General features: G+C 39.4%; 2 protein-coding genes across 3 annotated transcripts; one reads left to right on the top strand and one right to left on the bottom strand.

Annotated features, from left to right (window-relative positions):
* The first annotated feature begins 445 nt into the window (after positions 1-445).
* LOC139941713 (NADH dehydrogenase [ubiquinone] 1 alpha subcomplex subunit 13-like) lies at positions 446-5,185 on the top strand. Its single transcript, XM_071938326.1, has 4 exons — positions 446-551; positions 1,502-1,580; positions 2,154-2,225; positions 3,664-5,185. Exons 1-4 carry the CDS (start codon positions 461-463, stop codon positions 3,851-3,853), a joined length of 432 nt encoding a protein of 143 aa, XP_071794427.1. The 5' UTR covers positions 446-460; the 3' UTR covers positions 3,854-5,185.
* LOC139941712 (stabilizer of axonemal microtubules 5-like) lies at positions 5,181-16,526 on the bottom strand. Of its 2 annotated transcripts, none has more exons than XM_071938325.1 (8): positions 16,336-16,526; positions 11,219-11,915; positions 10,370-10,479; positions 9,659-9,884; positions 8,941-9,059; positions 8,145-8,343; positions 7,205-7,296; positions 5,181-6,826 (listed from the first exon to the last, which is right to left on the bottom strand). In XM_071938325.1, exons 2-8 carry the CDS (start codon positions 11,769-11,771, stop codon positions 6,671-6,673), a joined length of 1,455 nt encoding a protein of 484 aa, XP_071794426.1. In that variant the 5' UTR covers positions 11,772-11,915; positions 16,336-16,526; the 3' UTR covers positions 5,181-6,670. The 2 variants fall into 2 exon arrangements, with proteins under 2 accessions (XP_071794426.1, XP_071794425.1); XM_071938324.1 differs by having other exon boundaries at positions 11,219-11,912.
* Positions 16,527-18,366: the final 1,840 nt, after the last annotated feature.

Below are 18,366 nucleotides of genomic sequence, written 5' to 3'. Positions count from 1 at the left end.
ACCATCCAAGCCAGAGAGCAAGGGCAAGACTCTTTGTCCAAAATGGTCCAAACCATGGAGGTAGAAATATACCAAACCAAGCAATGTACTTTGAGGGATAGAAAAGAATATGCAATTCCAGAAGAAGGCACAAAGTGTTTATAGTTCTCAAACTTTTGTTGAATCATGGTTGGGGGTTTTCATTCCATGAATTGGGTAAACGATAGAAAAGAATATGCAATAAGGTGTTTTATTCCATGAACTGGGTGTCAAGTTTGTTAAACGCCGGTTTCAATGATGTGCGATCAGAAAGTGAATACTATCGCGGCTAAAAGATAATATATAATAGCTTCAGAAATGGATTTGAAACAATAACGCACGTCACCGAGATCGCCGAGCAATAAAATAAAATAATTAATAATCTAAACGCGCTGGATACATAGCGCCCTCTCTTGTTACTCACTTTCACACTTATACCAACATGGCGTCGACTTTCAAGCAAGATATGCCGCCGAAAGGCGGCTATCCTCCCTTAGATTACAAGCGAGCTCTTCCCAAAAGAGGCATTTCAGGTTAGTGTTTATATACCTTACAATATGTAGAAGCTTTTTTTGATATTATTTTGACGTATGGTGGGTTTTTGGACCCGATACATACTAAACAATTTAGTTAGATCAATTCTGTGCGTTAAAAATAAATAAAGGCAGTGGACACTCTTTTGGTAGAGACTTAGACTAGCCTTCACAGTTGGTGTACCTCACTCAATATATGACTTAAATAACAAACCTGTGAAAATTTGAGGGCAATCGGTCATCGAACTTGCGAGATAATAATGAAAGAAAAACACCCTTGTCACACGAAGTTGTGTGCGTTTAGTCTTTCCTTTACGTTTAGACCTCAAGTTCTAAATATGATCTGATCTATCTGCTGATGAGGTCTCGAAATCAAGGCCTCGGCGCGGGTTTAAAGCCATTGGACCCTTTCGGTACAGAAAAAAAAAAAAAGTTCACAGATTTACAAATAACTTAGGCTATAGGGGATAGGGTTTACAGAAGGTAGTGGTGAAATACTTCTCTTGTAATATTATTCCATGAAATGCTTTACTTTTTGAGAAAACGGTAAAACAATATCATTCTTGTTGACGAGAATTACGGATTTATTTTAAACGCGCGGGCACAAGGGTGGGTTTTCCCGTTATTTTCTCCCGACTCCGATGACCGATTAAGCCCAAATTTTCACAGGTTTGTTATTTGATATAGAAGTTGTGATACACGAAGTGTGGGCCTTGGACAATACTGTTTACCGAAAGGGTCCAATGGCTTTAAACCACTAGTTTAAAACCTCTTCACCACACATTGATTCCCTTATTAGTGAAATTTTGTACGTTTGTCTGAGATCTGGGTACTCGGCTTCTGTCTTAGCATTTGTGTTGGATGCTATTGCTATCGGTTGGTATCACGGGTCTCATGATATTATGCACAGTCTACATCATGTAACTTTTGTTATCATATATACCATGTAGGTTATCTGATGTTTGCTGCATGTGGAGCCAGCATGTTAATTGGAACAGCAATCTTTAGCAGAGGCAACCAAAGAAGAAGGTAAGAAGGATAGTCTGCCCAAGTCAAACGGTTTAAGATTGTCAATCTTTTACACCTTGCTTGTTTGTTCTTAAACAACGTTCAACAAACCTCACAGAGTGACATATACTTACAAAATCCTATTAGACAACGTTTTGGCCTTCACCTTAACCAACACATTATGCTTTTTTAAATTTTATTTTCCGATCTTGCCAAAATTAGACTGTATTTGTTCTTGTACTTTCCCATTGTACTCAGTGAGTGAGTCCAGAAAATCCACTCCCAAATCAATTTGCAAGTATCAATAAATTTGCACTGTTTTCCCAGAATTCTCGACTTTCATTTACAATTATGGCTGCTTCGATTGGTAATCAATGCCAACATTTCCTGTCTGTTTACATGTGTTGACGAATTTTATGGGTGGTTTCAGGTACCTTTAAAGAATACTACCTTTGTCAAAAAAAAGATGACTAGTGTGATGCATGCAAATTGGTCCCCTTTATAATATATTATATTACATATTTCTTCTTTATACTGATTAAGTTGTTTAAAATACTTAAATCTTATGATTTTCTTTCTGTGTAAACTTTGAAGGAGGCAGGCCAGGGAACAGCAAGAGTGCTTTTATGGGATTACTCCTCTCCTGAAAGCAGAGGATGACAGAAGGTAAGATTCTGCTGATTGAAACAAAAAACCAGACAAACAAATGACCACTTACCATTACCACAAATTTGACGTTCATGGCGCATAAAACATTATTGCCCTGGTCACTGGGCCATGTATCATTCCTTAGACCATCTGGGCTCCCTGGGGATTACGCAGCCTGTCCTTTTAGTTTTACGCTTTCTGACGCAAGCATTGTCTATTATAATTGCTTATATAGCACTACAATGACATATCAATACTTTGGTGCCCTGGTCTTGGGCCAATAACATTCCTTTAATCCTTTAATCTTTCTCAGCTATCTGGCCGCTGTGTCGATTCGAAGGCTTTTAGATACACAATATTTTAAAACTTCCACCTCACAGGTATCATATTAAAGGCATTAAAAAAAAAGTCGGAAATCCACGGTCGCATTTTTTTTCTTTTTTACTACTTTGAATGCCCAATAATCGTCGATAAACCCTTTATTGGAAGCTGAAATATTGTTTTTTGCTGTTAGAGAGCTGTCAGAAATCACGATGAATGATGAAGTGTCTGATATTGTACTTCACACACACGTATTGGGAGGGCGGGCTGCCCTTCTAAAATTTGGGCCGCCGCTGTCTAACAATAGACAACAGACTATTTTTAGACTGCATTTAAAACAATAATAAACGAGTACCTGACAAGCCAAAAACCAACTTCAAAACTACAGAATCGGAAATGCGATCGTAAACAAAAATGTTAAAACACGACGATGCACTCGGCCACATGGTTCGATCTGTGGCCCACACCATGGAAATACCCACTGCATGCAAAGTGCATAAACTGTTCGCACGCTGTGATTGACCGTTGATAGACTCCAACACAATACGCACATACACGGGGCCAACATTTGAGGATAAGATCATCCAAAAATGTGTGGATTTTTTTGTTCTCCTCTGACGTAGGCCCTATTGAAAAAAAAAAAATTACCGACCGACCCTCCCGATTTTTTGCCAAAAGGGCAATGAAAAGTTTTTGGGTTTTTTTATGCCTAAAGAAACAACGCATCAGTTTCCTGACAGGGATTCAAACCCACTCTCTGATGTCTTAATTACCAGAACTTGATCTTGATGCGCTAAACTACTCGGCCATGTCTAGGCCTGGGCGACTAGTGAAATTTACTACTCTTCTAGTCGCACCTCAATTAGTTGCAACTACGACACCAGTCGTAACTTATTTTTAATATAGTAAATTCAAGCTGAAAAGATTGAAGGATTGTGTCACTGATGTTTGATTGTGTTTTGTAAGAAAATCTTGTGGTCGCGAATAGTTGTGATTTTTGTGAGCAACACAATTGTAGTTGTGGTGGCACTATAATTGAGTAGATGAAAAAGCAATAGTTGCTGCTATGACACTAGACGCACTTGTCGCCCAGGCCTAGACATGACACTCCTTTATCTTTTCCCGAATCCTCTAGAGTGTTGAAACTTCTCAAGACCAACCATGAGCAGGAGGCAATCATCATGAAGGACGTGCCCGACTGGAAGGCCGGAGAGAGCATCTACGACACCAAACGATGGATTGACCCCATGGTCCTTGACCTTTACTACCTCCATCCCAGGAAGGTCAGAGACAAAGAAATGTTTGGCTTCAGCACCTACGTATGAGGTTGTTGGTGCTATAGTTACATGGGTCATTTTAATAATGTCTTGCAGTGGAATGCGTCAGGTTTATCAAAAAGAGAATTTAGAGATTTTAAAAGCTGGAATGATTTTGATTTACTTGAGGTGGGGTGGTACAACACTGGTTTTTGGACAAAACGTGCACTATTATCTCAATGGAAGCCATTTTGTAACATACAGGATAGAATGAACAGCACTGTTCTGGCTGCATTTCCAGGCCTGCGAACAAGACTTAGTAAAACAATAAACCAGTAATAATTCAATTTTGGGAAATGACTGGTGAACCTGCTTTCTTGGCCACAGGTCAAAGAGTGTATCCAGTTTGTATTCACTGTCTAAAACGAGTGTTGTACCCTCCCTGTAAAGTTAGGATTTGGAAATTTTTTACGTGGGGAAAGCATTTGAGACAGGACGGTAACTTTTTATTTATCTACCACCTTCCATGCCCAATTTTTCTTATGGAAAGTGTACAAAGGATTTTGTTGTTCTTTTGTTTGTTTAAAACCTTACAAAGGAGTTTCTATAAAAAAATATATATTATCGGGAGAATGTTCAGGGTGCCCAATTTCATAAAGCTGTTAAGCAGAAAATTTCTAAGCAAAAATTTAGTGGGGCACCAGTCGCTGTAGTGCAAATTTAACCTTAACAGTTTTGGCTGGTCACCTTTTTCTGCTAAGCAATATTGTTCTGTGCTTAGCAAGTTTTTGTGCTTACAGGCTTCATGAAACCGGGACCATGTAAGTCACTGTCAGCCATGCATGCTTTCTGTTGGCGTTTGGTGAAGAGACAATGAAAGATACAGGTATGGCATATTTTTATGGATCGACCATGGCCTGATTTCACGGAGCTGCCTGAGCAGGCAAAGTGCTTAGATATTTTCTGCTTTGTTTGCTTAGCCTGCTTAGGCAGGCAAAGTGCTTAGATATTTTCTGCTGTGTTTGCTTAGCCTAAGCAAAAATAAGCATAAGCAGGGAACAAGTCTTAAGCACTCCATTCTAACATATTTTGGCTTGTAACTTTTGTTCTGGTAAGCATAGTTGTTTTGTGCTGTACTAATGTTTTGCGCTTAAGCAACTCTATGGTTTACACTCAGGCTTTTGTGAACTTGCTAAGCTGACAACTTGCTGAACAATTTGATATGCAATAATCCTAGTAGTTCTTCAGAACTGTTCAATTTCATATTGACAGTTTAGTTGCTAGATTTCATTTATGTTTGATTGGTGCATTCACTAAAATTTAGTTGCTGTTTTTTAGTAATTGACAAGAAAATTTCCCAGACAGTATTGTAAATAAACATATCAGTTGAAAACAATTTAACTTCAAGGTTATTTGAATGTGTTTTATTGAGAAGTTTATGGTTATCATGTAAAGCATATTTTTGATATTAGAATGGTAACTGTTTTGTTCAGGCAGTGCTCCAAGTGTTGCATCTTTGGTACATTTACAACAGTCTGAACTTTACACAAAGCAATATGTGAAGGCTACCGGGACCAATTTTTTTGGGGGGGCTGCTTGCCACGGAATTATTCGCTTTAAGCCCTGTTCATACTTCCAGCGAATGTGATACGAATGCTGACGTCACAAATTCGCAACAAATAATTCGTAGCAGTTCAACTTTGCTCAACTCACTTGCGAATATCGGTGCGGAAGGAGGGTTGTGACGTCAAATTCACGTCAAATTCGCTTTGTATTCACATGAAGTATGATCTGGGCTTAAGTCTCCGTTTAAAAAGCAAGAAGCTTTACTGACCTGGTCTGCATTTATGGTCCTTTTTAAAACTATAGTCGTTGCCATAGCGGATTCAGACTTTTCCTATGCACACTTTACTAGTTCCTTTTCAGGGAGTGGGTATTACAGAGATTATGCAGGCAGCCTGTTGGAAAAATCCCTCAACCTTCACACACACATCGTGCTACTTGCAAGATGTCCTACAATCAAACTGCTACACAGGCTGACAAGTCCTGCATTCAGCGTCCAGATCAACATCTTACTGGTATGTCTTAACAGCTCCTGTTTTCACTGTTTTGCTTCTTTTACTTGAAGGCTTGTTGACAGTATTGTTTGTTGTAAGAATTTGTGATCATGTAAGTGGTGTAAAAGGGTCAACAGGAACTTCATTCTCTAAAACAAAAGGGGTGCCAACTTGTTAATTAAAATATAGGAATGTTGTATGTGATCCTACATGACAGTTTACCTAGCTGGGCTTTCATACCAGTGCCCGCCCTCTCCCTATTCTCCCATGAATCTTGGTGATTGTTAATGAACAAGGTGTTGATAAGCTTTCATAGTGAACATATAAAGACAGTTTTATTCCTGTCTTCTCAACAAGTAGACATTGTGTTCAGCTAAAACTTTTACATGTTACTTTTATTTTTTACTTTTATTGTAACTTTCCTTATAACTTTGCCAATGAATCAGCATTACATTGATAGAAACCAACCTATGACCCTATCTTTAAGTAATGACATTGAACTTTTCCCAGGTTGAAAATAGTGGTTGTTGTTAAATGCACCTCAACTATTTGTGTAGGGTCTATGCTTGTGTTTCAGTTTAAAACCACAGCACTATACAACGGGACCTATGGCATTTGGGTAATAAATTATGAGTCATGGGAGCAAAAACATTTCTGTGAAAAGCTATTTACAGTGTACAAAGCCACAAATTAAAAGTGAGAAAATAATCATATACAAAATGAATTCAGTACTATTTTGAACAGTACATGTAAGATTATTGGAAGCGTGTAGTCATAATTTAATAGAAAATATTTCATTTTTAATATGATACAGATAGATTTGGTCTCCTCATATCGTCATAGTACCAAGTGGGACGGAGCTTCGTTGCAGTTTACCGCTGTCGTACTGGTACCTGTTCACCTTCTTGGCAGTGTAGGAAGATAGGTGAGTGGTGGTGAATTCACGGTTACCATGGAGGGGAGGAGTGATGTTGGAGCTCCGAAGCTGTGGGGGATTAATTTTACAAAATTAACATCTGGAAAATGATTTTTGAAATTTTGTATTTGGAATATTGGAAAAGGGTAGGAATATTTTGTTTTTTTAGCACTATACCTGACCTTCTTGAACATGGTGTAGGGTTTGATAGACAAATAAAAGTTGTCTGAGTTTGTTCCCATGGGCATAACAATACAAAATCAGACTTAAGAAGGAAAAATATCATGCTTGAAGTAGGGCTTAAGATCATTGTGACTTAAGTCGTTAAATGTTCACATGTTTCGCTTCACCGCTACACTGCCTTGAAGGCTTTGAGGCCTTGAAGGCTACGGGGCCTTGAAAGACTTGACAAAAGACTAATTCCTGGATGGATAATGTGTGTCTTACCTTGGCCAGGGCCTCCTTGCTCACTGTGTGTCTTGGGAATTCCTCCCAAGATGGAAAGTTATCCTTCGTCGTTGAGGTGTTCACCTCTTGTCCTACGGAGGAAATTGAAATGACCCATAAGGAAATACTTTTTATTCTATAGCAAGAACTATTGCAACTTTTGAAAGTCAGGTCGATTGATATAAAAAAATATGAAAAGCTGCAATTGCTGACAGTTGATTCCTGTTTATAATCACTTTATTATTCAAAATAATTATGAAGTTGCACATTGTTTGGTATGCTGAGCTTTTTCGAATCAATCAATCATCATCAAAGAGATTAAAGGTTGGGCCTAAAGACCGGTTCGTACTTCCTGCGAATGAGAATGCTTTACAAATTTGTATGTCACAAATGCGCAACGAATAATTTGGAAGAGTAGAGATGTGCTCAACTTCTGCAAAACATGCGCAGCGAAAACAGCCCTGGGATGTCAAAATTCGCTTAGCATTTTGCATTTGCAGGAAGTACGAACCAGGCTTCATCCTCTAGATGAAAGTACCACACACAATCTATTGTTTGTGATGCCTGAATCTAAACACTTGTTTTGCCTGATTGTACATGTTGATCAAATTTTGCTACAACTAAATAGTTCGAAAGAGAGATGTGCGGTAACATTTTGTGAATATCTCTTTTGAGTAGTCTTATTTCTGAAAAGAAGTGGTGGTTAAAGAACCAAAGACTCGATCATTATATTGAAGTCGTCTTGCTCTGATTGTCGTCATCTCTCCTGAAGACGATCATAGCATTATGATTGAAACTTTGGGTCGTTTACCATTGGTTCTTTTCAGAAGCATTAGAACCAACACTACTCAAAAGGGACATTCACATTGTGTTACAGCAAACATCTCAGAGTTATACTTCCACCATGCAAAGCTAAAAATTTACTTATTATTGTTCTTACCTGTCCCATAGAAGTCCAGAGGTACTTTGCTTTTCTGATGACCAGCGACTCGCTCTACAGGTACACTGAATGCTGGGTAGGTATCGGTTACTGTCGTGTTGTAATACGCAGAGTTCTGGCTAGGTACGCCAAAGGTGACCCTACTGGAGGTGAGTTTGTTGGCTCCTGATATGATGTCGTTGTGGAAACTGCCAGGGGGCTGGTTTTTTTTTAAGGAAAATGATTATTTTGTTAAACGTAAAGACTAAGTAAAGACAAAAGTATGGGAACTAAAAATCTAATTTGTTGTGTTCAGCTTGAAAGCTTACTGGTGGTCAACTGGTTATCAAGTTTCTCTTAGTATAGTGTTATACACACACCAAGATGTAGTGTACTGCTTCTAGCTGAGCACCATTCTAAAAAATAATGTGAATTTTATTATTAAAAAAAATAATAATACTTGGTTCCTATAAAGCACTGGTCTAGTAGCAAGATCAAGGCACTTTACTAAGTTATTTTCCATGTTCATCAGACATACTTGGACCTAGCCCTATTTGGGTCTAATCCAAGGAATTGGACCCAAGTAGGCCTCGCTTGAACCTAGCCCAATTTGGATCCAATCCACTCTGTATAATTGGTTGGACTCAAATGGGGCTAACTTGGACGATTCCTTAATACTTCTCAACCTGATCCCTTTGGGGCACATAAACCCACATTCTGATGACTCAACCTTCAGCCCTTGATTCCAATCCACTAGGTGGTCACTTGGCCATAAACGAGGTGGCACCAATATCACGCTGTTTTTAACTAAGCTCACCTTTTTGTGGTAGAAGGTGTAGTTTGTGGTAGACACTCTATTCTTCACTCTCTCTGGGTTACGATCCCCCTCAGGAAAACTACTGGCATTGCTGTCATATGAGACAATCTGTGTTGGCTCTGTAAAAGGAAAAATAGAAAGTACAATTCTGTTGAAAACGCTGGACACTATTGGTAATTGTCAAAGAGCAGTCTTCTCACTTGGTGTATCTCAACATATGCATAAAATAACAAACCTGTGAAAATTTGAGCTTACTTGGTCGTCGAAGTTGCAAGATAATAATTAAAGAAAAAAACACCATTGTCACACGGAAGTTGTGTGCTTTCAGATGTTTGATTTCGAGACCTCAAAATCTAATTCTGAGGTCTCAAAATCAAATTTGTGGAAAATTACTTCTTTTTCGAAAACTAAGTTACTTCAGAGGGAGCCGTTTCTCACAATGTTTTGTACTATCAACCTCTCCCCATTACTCATTACCATGTAAATTTTTATGGTAATAATTATTTTGAGTAATTACCAATAGTGTCCAGTGCCTTAAAAACAATTTAAATAAGCATTTAACTGTAGGCCTACAGTCCATACTTAAGTTTTGTGGTCTGGAATAGTGTGGAATAGAATGAGGGAGGCGATAATTTTCATTTCAAAAGGAGGTTTTGCAATGATAGGGGGCTTGTTATGTTCAAGTAACAAGTAAATAAGAGGATTGTCTTTTTCATACCTGGCATTTGATCCAACTGGAAGGACTGTGCGGCTGTCGTTTCAAACTTGTCATACTTCTTCGCGTGTCCCACTTTGTAGTTGGTGTCCCCAAGCCTTGTCAGGGCGTTGTCTCTTCTGTAAACACGGTAGTTGGCGCTGCCTGGTTTGGGGTATGACATGACCTGGGTGGTCTCTTTGTGAACCAACTTCTCCTGGTCGCCTTTTGGAATGTTAGAACCAAGGAGCTGTTTCGGAGAAGGGTAGAAATTTAAAACATTTAAAAGTTGTGATTTTTTATTGATTTTGCCGCTAACATTGTGTAATCTGAATGATAAGATTTAATAGTTATTTGCATTTTTGCACATAACTTAATTTGGCATAAAGATGGTCATGGTTCATTACTTATATCTTGTATTTTTCACAGGTATTTTAAGAAGGCACTTCATCTTCATTATTAAATGTCATTTCAGAAAGCATGGTTATGATAAACTGCTTTATTACTAAATTGTATTTTTTTTTAGTTTTGAAAAACCTGTACTCAATTTCATGATTGTTTTTAACTGCCAACCTATCTTATCTGCAAGCAAAGTGTGTTGTCACTTACGGTGATACTGACAACTCATTTTGAATATTGTGTGATTTGTAGAGCTGTGGTTTCTTACTGAAAGCATTAAACAATGTAGGATATAACTGTTTAGTTCTGTGTTGATCATTAATTCCCTGTACTTACGTCTGGTTTGACTGCAACGTAGGGTAAATATCTGCCTGGAAACTGCTCCTCCGTTGATGTGGCAAACTGGGTGTGGGTCCTGTCCTCACCTCGGATTGTACTCTGGCCTCCTGTAAGAATATGCCCCAATTGAACTGATTAATTGAACAGTTTACAAATTGACCTTTGAGGTATACGACCATGGGAGAGTTGTGGTATAATACAACAATGTGAGAAACGGGTTCCTCTGAAGTAACTTGGTTTTTGTAATTTCTCACTCAAATATAAAGAGATTTCAGGCCTGAAGCCTTTTTTAGGAATCTGAAAGTACACAGGTTTTGGCAACAAGCCTTTTTTATTAGTTGTTTAAACCATTCTCTTGCAACTTCGATGACCAATTGAGTCAAACTTAAGTGTGATTGAAACTTTGCATGGTGGAAATACGATATGGAAAGGTTTGCGGTAACACCATGTAATGACTATCTCTAAATGACTTGGGGTGGTTCTGAGTCAAATTTGTTACAGACTTAATATTTCATGCATAATGTTGGGAAACACTAAGTGAGAATACTGGTCTTTGACAATATTACCAAACGTGTCAAAAGTACTTCGGTCACTAGACCCAGTAACTGGGGCGCTGTATTCCTTTTCCGAAATTCTGACATTTTCTGTCATACTAGCAAGAAAATGTCGAAATTTTGAAAAAGGAATACAGCGCCCCAGTTACTGGGTCTATTCGGTCACCGATCATCGGTAACCGAACATTAAAACAAACAAACAAACAAACAAACAAACAAATGTTTTCTGGAATATATAAAATAAAAGTATTAAATCTAGACGAAGTCCAGAAGAAATCTTGTCAGAACTTACCGTCATGCATGCATGGCGCCTTTTTCACCTTGAAGACATTGGTATCATGGCCGAGAAAGTTATCTCTGTAGTCAGACATCGGCATCTTCTCCTTCTCTTTATCTCCTTGAGGAACATAGCTCTTCATGGCGTTATCCAACGGGAAACTTCTACTCAACGGCTTCGGGTAGTAGTGGCTGGCATGTGTGGTGTGGAAGGAGTCCACTCTGTCGTCCGCGTCCATCTTGAAGTTGGTCTTGTTCAGTTTGAGGCACATGGACACCTTTGGGAGGGTGGTACCAGTGAAGGAAACATTGGATTCGGTTGCGTTCTGGCTGACCTGGTTGGGATCGCGGTGCATAACCTCGGCAGGAGCTGGTGGGTCGGAAGCTGCTGCTCGCCCGTAGTGGTCGTGCACCACGTAGTCCTTGGTGAAGGTGCTGCGCTTCAGGGCACTGCGGGATAGGCGACGGTCATTCCCGATGCGGAAGGTGGAGGAGCAGAGGAAGTCTTTGCCCTGGAGCTGGACGGGGATGCGAGGGATGGCCGGCAGGACGATAGATTCGGAAGACATCTTGGCAGTGTTAAATGTAGGCTCCGAAAGAGAAAGAGGCTCCGAAAGAGAAAGAGGCTTCAGAGTTCAGATTGTGTGCTTTTTTACTCGAGTGAAAACATCCAGCCTGGCGTGAAGTTTTTACACAGTGATGAGACAATGCTGCTGAGAAAACAAGTTGTATGTCAATATTTTCCCGGGTAATCAAATGAAGTACCGGTAATAAAGACGTTTGGATCCAATAACTGACTTTGTGAAGATTTGTTTCTTGATAAGCTCTGCTCATGGCAGAGGTTACAATTTTGTCCTTCTTTCTTTCATCTGCTTCTTGGTTCTTGTCCCTTTTTCCTTTCATGTTTTTTAAATTTTTTATAAAGGTTGCATTTTGGTGGAACCTTTATTTACCTGTAGTTTCGAATGTCGTCGTTCGTATGCATAAGTCGTCCGTAAAAATATGAGCTTATCTTCTTTTCTTTTTTACTATCATCCCCATACCATACCATTTGACAGTTTGATTTAACCGTTTAAGTGGAACTTAGCGCACGTGCTGATAGTCCCGTTTGCCTTCAACCGAAACAACCGGACTATTTGAAAATAAATATGGTCACGTGTAATTAAATCCCAAACAAACTTATAAGCGTCTGTTTGTGTGTTGTTGTTGTCGTTGGTTTTGTTGTTGATTTCGTTTTGTTTTTGTTTATTTTACACGTGAGACATCAGGTTGAACAGGCTTTAGCAAAATTTTTTCAAATCTGTGTTGTCATTCCAAGACTGAACTTTGACAGCAATAAAAAACCGAACTCGGTATTGTCACCATCAACGCATGTCGCGATCTATCAATACAGTCCGTGTGTCCATTTGCGAATAGGATAAATGTGAAAAGGCGAATTTACTGAACCGCATGAACCTGGATTTCATGTGTTTTTAGTGGCAATTAGCATAGGCGGAAAGCGGTTACAATTGTATCATAGTTGGAATCTCGAATAACTTTTATTGTTTGTTATATTTGGTGTTGCTTTTATTTTATTGTCGCCACGATACTAAATGTAGAACGGGGGTAGACGAGTACATGTATCAACTGTATTAAACAATGAGTCATATGAATGTAAAGCTATACATTGGTAACAATAGGCCATGTGTAGACCTACGTGCACAACTATCGCTTGACATCAACGATCTTTCATTGCTGGTAAACACCAGAATAACATCAACAGTTGTAAAGTCAACAAAAAGTGTCTTGTATTTCCAAGGGATGAATAACTGTTTGCAAACCACGCTGATCGTTCTGTTTATTCTTCGGACTATAGTGGCTGCTTGTGACGCGGAATACCGGTACATGTAGCTCGGGACGCCAATTGGGTCCATGACGCAACAGTTGCCACAAACAAGTCCAAGTTCACCGTATACAAATTACAAACCAATGGAAAGGGAGAGGGAGAGAGTATGTTTTTCGTCCACAGTCTTTAACATGATAGTTAAAGTCTCATTAACGGTGACGCATGATTCGTATGTCGGGAAGGGTAATCTGAGGATTATTTTAAAGAAGTTGTTATCGGAACCTGTTGTCAAGAGAAATATGTTTGTCTAAAAACTGTCTGCAAGGAAATTTCCCCTCAAATCTAAGAAACGTCTATAATGGACAACATTTTACTAAAGATCCTCAACAGTGACCTTTTTTTGAAACAAAAATCACTGAAATGTGAATTCGAAGGAAACAAAGTTGGTTGAATGGTTGGTTGCGATTGCCGAAAGTAGGTAATCAACGCATACTCGTAATGAGGCCTATACAAATTCTGCTATTTGCCCATTGTTTAGACATAGGGGTACAAATAACTTCTGATTCTCCGGTAAAAAAAAGAAGATATTTGTTCACAACGTGTTGGGTGAAGTCTTCGTTAAGAAGGAACCGTAATATTGATCAACACGCTAAAGTGCACACAGGCAACAATAAAGGGTCCGAAGGCCTATGTACATTGTTGTCCCTTGCTGAAGGTGCTTTTCGGCGTCCAGTTTTATCTCCGAAATATTTGCCCTCAACTTTTAGAAATCGACAATTCTGCGTGTGTAATAATAATTTACATGTAAAATCGAAACGTTCACCCGGTGAAGTAAACACAGGTGTGTTAGGGGACTATGTCCCATGTGTGTCCCTCATACGGTAATAAAATTTCAAAAAATAATTGATGGCCTGAAGTTCGACCCTAGCAGAGTCTTTCTCGAAGGCTGGATGAGATATCGATACAATGGTTTGGGGGGGGGGGGGGGTACGACAGGATCCCCTGTTACACCGGCCAAGCTCAGGTAAATGCTCTACCGGGGCTACCTTATGTTTTAGTTCATACAGACGCAAATAGCATAGACCATGGTAAAAGTGAGTCTCTTGGAGCTATCCATCTACAAGTTGTTGCCCCATGATTACTGCCAGTTACACACTATTTCTACCTCCATGGTTACACCTTCACCGCCCCCACCCCCCTGAAGAACCATGAATATTTCGTCCAGTCTTTTCTAGTTTTCTCGAACGGAACCAATTGCTGTCATTTATTCATCATCCAGTAGGCCTTATTATACCCGTTGATTCGATTTTGCGGTTGCTTTTTGCACCGTTATAAACCATCCAATTTGGACCAAACTGCTGAAGAGCGATTTCCAACTTTAATAAACAGCTTTGGTGGCCACATAACGGCGGTATTTTTGAAGTATAAACAAGTTGTCAAGAATCCAATATCCTCTGCGCAGTTCATCCGTTTGTTTAGGGGGGCAGTTAGTTTACATACCTCTCGAGTGAGGTGCAACGGTTACACGAGGTTTATCGCTTGCGCACACAGACTGCTCTTGGAAAAGTAAACAGCGACTCGTGTGCGCGATTACATTCAGATCGCCATGAATAACATTTACATGGACATGTTGCTATGCCGCGCAAATAATGTTGCTGATAAAAATGACTCGATAAAAGTTGAAGAACTTAAGATGCCCCACAAATTGCTCCATGCTTCAACTAAAACCCAAAATGTCGTTCTACCACACACTATTTAAAACTACATTTTCACTGCATTCTAAAGTTTCTTTACAAAATGAAACTCGAGACAAAACAGTGTCTCAGGATGGTTACTTGGTGTTTTTTTTTTAAGTAAACTATAGAATTTAGCTTTCAAACTGTTGCTCATTGTTTGTCGAAGCCATTATTTTGTTGAAAGTCAATGTTTAAAATAAATACTTTCTCAAAATGTTTCCCCTGATGTACTTTTTTCTCTCCCAATTGGGAATCCATTTATAAAACAACAGGACGGTAAATTAATGAACTTCCCATCTCACTTCCCGCAAAACGGTAAACTTTTATAAAAATGCCACAGTCATTTGTCATCAGCAGGTGAATTTTGTCCACATATAGATGATAATCATAAATAATTTGTAAAAAAGACAAACGTTTATGTTTAAGTTCGGCAAAATGAATGAGGATGTGTTCTTTTTCATCACCTAAAGTAAAAACCACCTGTATTGACCATGGAATGATTGACTGTATATTTTATTATACAGACGTTCAATCTCGTCGACACTAGCAGGTGTTTTGAGACTCTCCTTTCTTTACTTGGAATTTCTCTCGTGAATTTTTATTTTATTTGAAGTATTTTGTTTGTGTTGGTTCATCACGGACGTCTCAATTTCTTGTAGTTTGAAATGAGCTGGCTATTTTAGTGTGTTGCATGTGTAATGAGAAGAAACTTAATAATTTAATTTACGTACACATTGGTGAGTTTTTAGCCTGGGGTACTAAAATAATATTCTTTAATAAAGAACACCCTGACACTTCCCTTGACTTAATCGTCGTTCCAATCACTACTAGCTATGGGGGGAAAATGGGGGAAAGAAGGCCTATATGTGATTACTAGTTTGACTGTAATTTGGACTTCGGTGCTTGAAGAAAAGTAATGTTATAATAGGCCTATTATTAGGGGACCGAGTGCTCAATTTATTTTGGGACAGAGTTCTGTTGGGACATCTGCTGTTTTAAAAATGCGGATATCTGTGGGAACGCGAAGTATACCGTGTGGAACTTGACAACTAATGTTATATAGAAAATTTACAAAGTATTGGGGCTATACATTGTTTTTTAAAGAAGTAATAGGCCTCAGTTGACCCTTGTTGAAGACACGTTAATGTTTAGGGGGCGAATTCTACGTTATCTTGGAACATTGTCTGCTGTATATACAATAGAGATTCGGATTTTATCTGTCACGGTGGAAGTGTGGAGGAAAATGCGAAATACTCCGTTGAAAAATTTACGAATTCTCAATAACAGGTGCGTGGAGGAAACTAGTCCTACTACTCGATCTTAAAAACTTTAACCCGTACGACATGTCGATTTATATTGGGTGGGTTATAAATTCGATTTCGACGGCCTTGTGCCGGCATTTTAAGACTCATCTCAGACTCAGATCACTCGATTATAAAATGCAGTAGGGAGGCGATACACGATCGGATGGACCCACAACTCCTTTATCATATCCACAAGGATAGAAAAGGCGTAGGCCTGATGTGATTATTCAACAACGAAACAAAATTCACGATCACACTTAACACTTACCTCCTTGACGAACAGTCTTGTTTTTTTTTCTGAATAATGTTATGTTTTAAAGACGTTAAATATATCCAAAACCCAGTCTATAGCTACCCATATTTTGGGTGAATGTTTTGTCCGATGCAAGGCAAGTTGAGTCTCGTGTGTTATTACGTGCAAGGTGTAGTAGCTTCATGCTCGATTCAAGGTCCCGTGTGTTACTGCGTGTACCCCCAAATTGGCGTTACTATAGTGATGCCCCGCTCCCCCGGGCGGGTGTGTGTGACGGGACAATGAAATGCGGGGTAGGTGCGCATTCATAAACCAGTTTACATTGTGACATGTGTTGTGGTTGTGTTGTGTTGTTTGTGTTGTTCAACTGGCAGTGCTGTGAACCCATTATTTATGAGGGCCCAATTTCATAAAACTTGTTAGCGGCCGATTTTGTACTTACTGTGCAATTTACATTTCGTAGCACCTCCATGCACGAAAAGGCGTGCTATCCGCCCTTGTTTACTGCACGAATTTCGAAAATAGTGCCGTTCTAGGCTACTACAAGATGACGTGAAGAGTGCTGCCGCATCTATTTTGGTGAATTGGTCATCGAGTCTGCTGCCCCTTCGAGAGGCTTAGGCCTAGGCCTATACTTCAACTCAAATTGAAAAAATAAAGCGAGCTGTCTTTCGTAAAAAATGTTTGCGCTCTGAGTTATTGCGCCACGAAACATCGAGATTGCTTCGCAGAAGGCCCAGTAATACACTTTGATTCATAAGAACCGGGCTTCGCTCTTGAGTTGGTGAGAAGAAGTAACAAAAGTGGATGATGAAATTTGCCTGCAAGGAAAGAGGGGGGCCATACGGCTGATTCAGAACGACACTGTGCGCGGCCGGCTCCACGCAGTCAGATACCACGTTGCAAACGTAAGACGCACCACCCGAGCCAGCAAGATGGAGAGAGCAATTTGTTTAGCCAGAAGAGCAGTTCCATTTCATCTGTTCTCTCTTTTTTATCACCTCGGATTTTGTTCAATTATTTCATCAAAATACAAAACGCTTGTCTAACGTCCAATTTTAGAACAAGCATTCATCCCCGTAATACACAGAGGAGTTTGTTCTTCTTTCTAGGATTCTCTGTTGACTGATCCTATTATTCAATCAGGCTTTCTATGAGACTGACGAGTTCAGTGAAAACTGAGTTAATCGAAACACCCACAAGTGGGCCTCTGTTCGCCAAAGTTTTCCACAGTTTTCCTTAAAGGCAGTGGACACCATTGGTAATTGTCAAAGACTAGCCTTCACAGTTTGTGTATCTCAACATATGCATAAAATAACAAACCTGTGAAAATTTGAGCTCAATCGGTCACCGAACTTGCGAGATAATAATGAAAGAAAAAACACCCTTTGTCACACGAAGTTGTGTGCGTTTAGATGGTTGATTTCGAGACCTCAAGTTCTGAGGTCTCGAAATCAAATTCATGGAAAATTACTTCTTTCTCGAAAACTATGGCACTTCAGAGGGAGCCGTTTCTCACAATGTTTTATACCAACCTCTCCCCATCACTCGTTACCAAGTAAGGTTTTATGTTAATAAATATTTTGAGTAATTACCAATAGTGTCCACTGCCTTTAAAGGCACTGGATATCAAAGGGACAGCTTCTCACTTTGGTGTATCTCTTCTGCATAAAATAAAAGACCTGTACACATTTCGAGTTGCGAGAGAATAATGGCACAAAAACAATATTGAACACCCGCGTGTTGCTCAAGTTGTGTGCTTTCAGTGAATTCGAGACCTCAGATGGGGTCTCTTATTAATTAAATTCAAATTTTAGTGGAAAATTACTCTTTCTCAAAAGCTATTTTAGGCCTACTTCAAAGGGAGCCGGCGTTTCTCAAAAATGTGTTGTGCTACAACGGCTTTTGCTCCCGCCAAGACCCTCAGCTACGGATCAAGATACTAAACGAGAAAACCCCCCGGCGCGTGTGCATGCTGACTCAACTAGGTTTCGCGGGTTCTTTCGGTATTTTCCTCCGTCCTTCATGGTCCAATGAGGGATAATG

This window comes from Asterias amurensis, chromosome 9 (assembly GCF_032118995.1).
Source record: "Asterias amurensis chromosome 9, ASM3211899v1".
Taxonomy (NCBI): domain Eukaryota; kingdom Metazoa; phylum Echinodermata; class Asteroidea; order Forcipulatida; family Asteriidae; genus Asterias; species Asterias amurensis.
This window is presented reverse-complemented; position numbering and strand designations above follow the sequence as displayed.

Bases quoted from the DNA above. Each gene is read 5' to 3' on its own strand.
- LOC139941712 (XM_071938325.1), bottom strand. From the start codon at position 11,771: ATGTCTTCCGAATCTATCGTCCTGCCGGCCATCCCTCGCATCCCCGTC. The intron at 7,297-8,144 runs GTAAGAACAATA...TTTCCTCCGTAG, and splicing joins TCTGGACTTCTATGGGACAG to GACAAGAGGTGAACACCTCA. The intron at 6,827-7,204 runs GTAAGACACACA...AATCCCCCACAG, and splicing joins GCAAGGAGGCCCTGGCCAAG to CTTCGGAGCTCCAACATCAC.
- LOC139941713 (XM_071938326.1), top strand. From the start codon at position 461: ATGGCGTCGACTTTCAAGCAAGATATGCCGCCGAAAGGCGGCTATCCT. The intron at 1,581-2,153 runs GTAAGAAGGATA...TAAACTTTGAAG, and splicing joins AGAGGCAACCAAAGAAGAAG to GAGGCAGGCCAGGGAACAGC. The intron at 2,226-3,663 runs GTAAGATTCTGC...CGAATCCTCTAG, and splicing joins AAAGCAGAGGATGACAGAAG to AGTGTTGAAACTTCTCAAGA.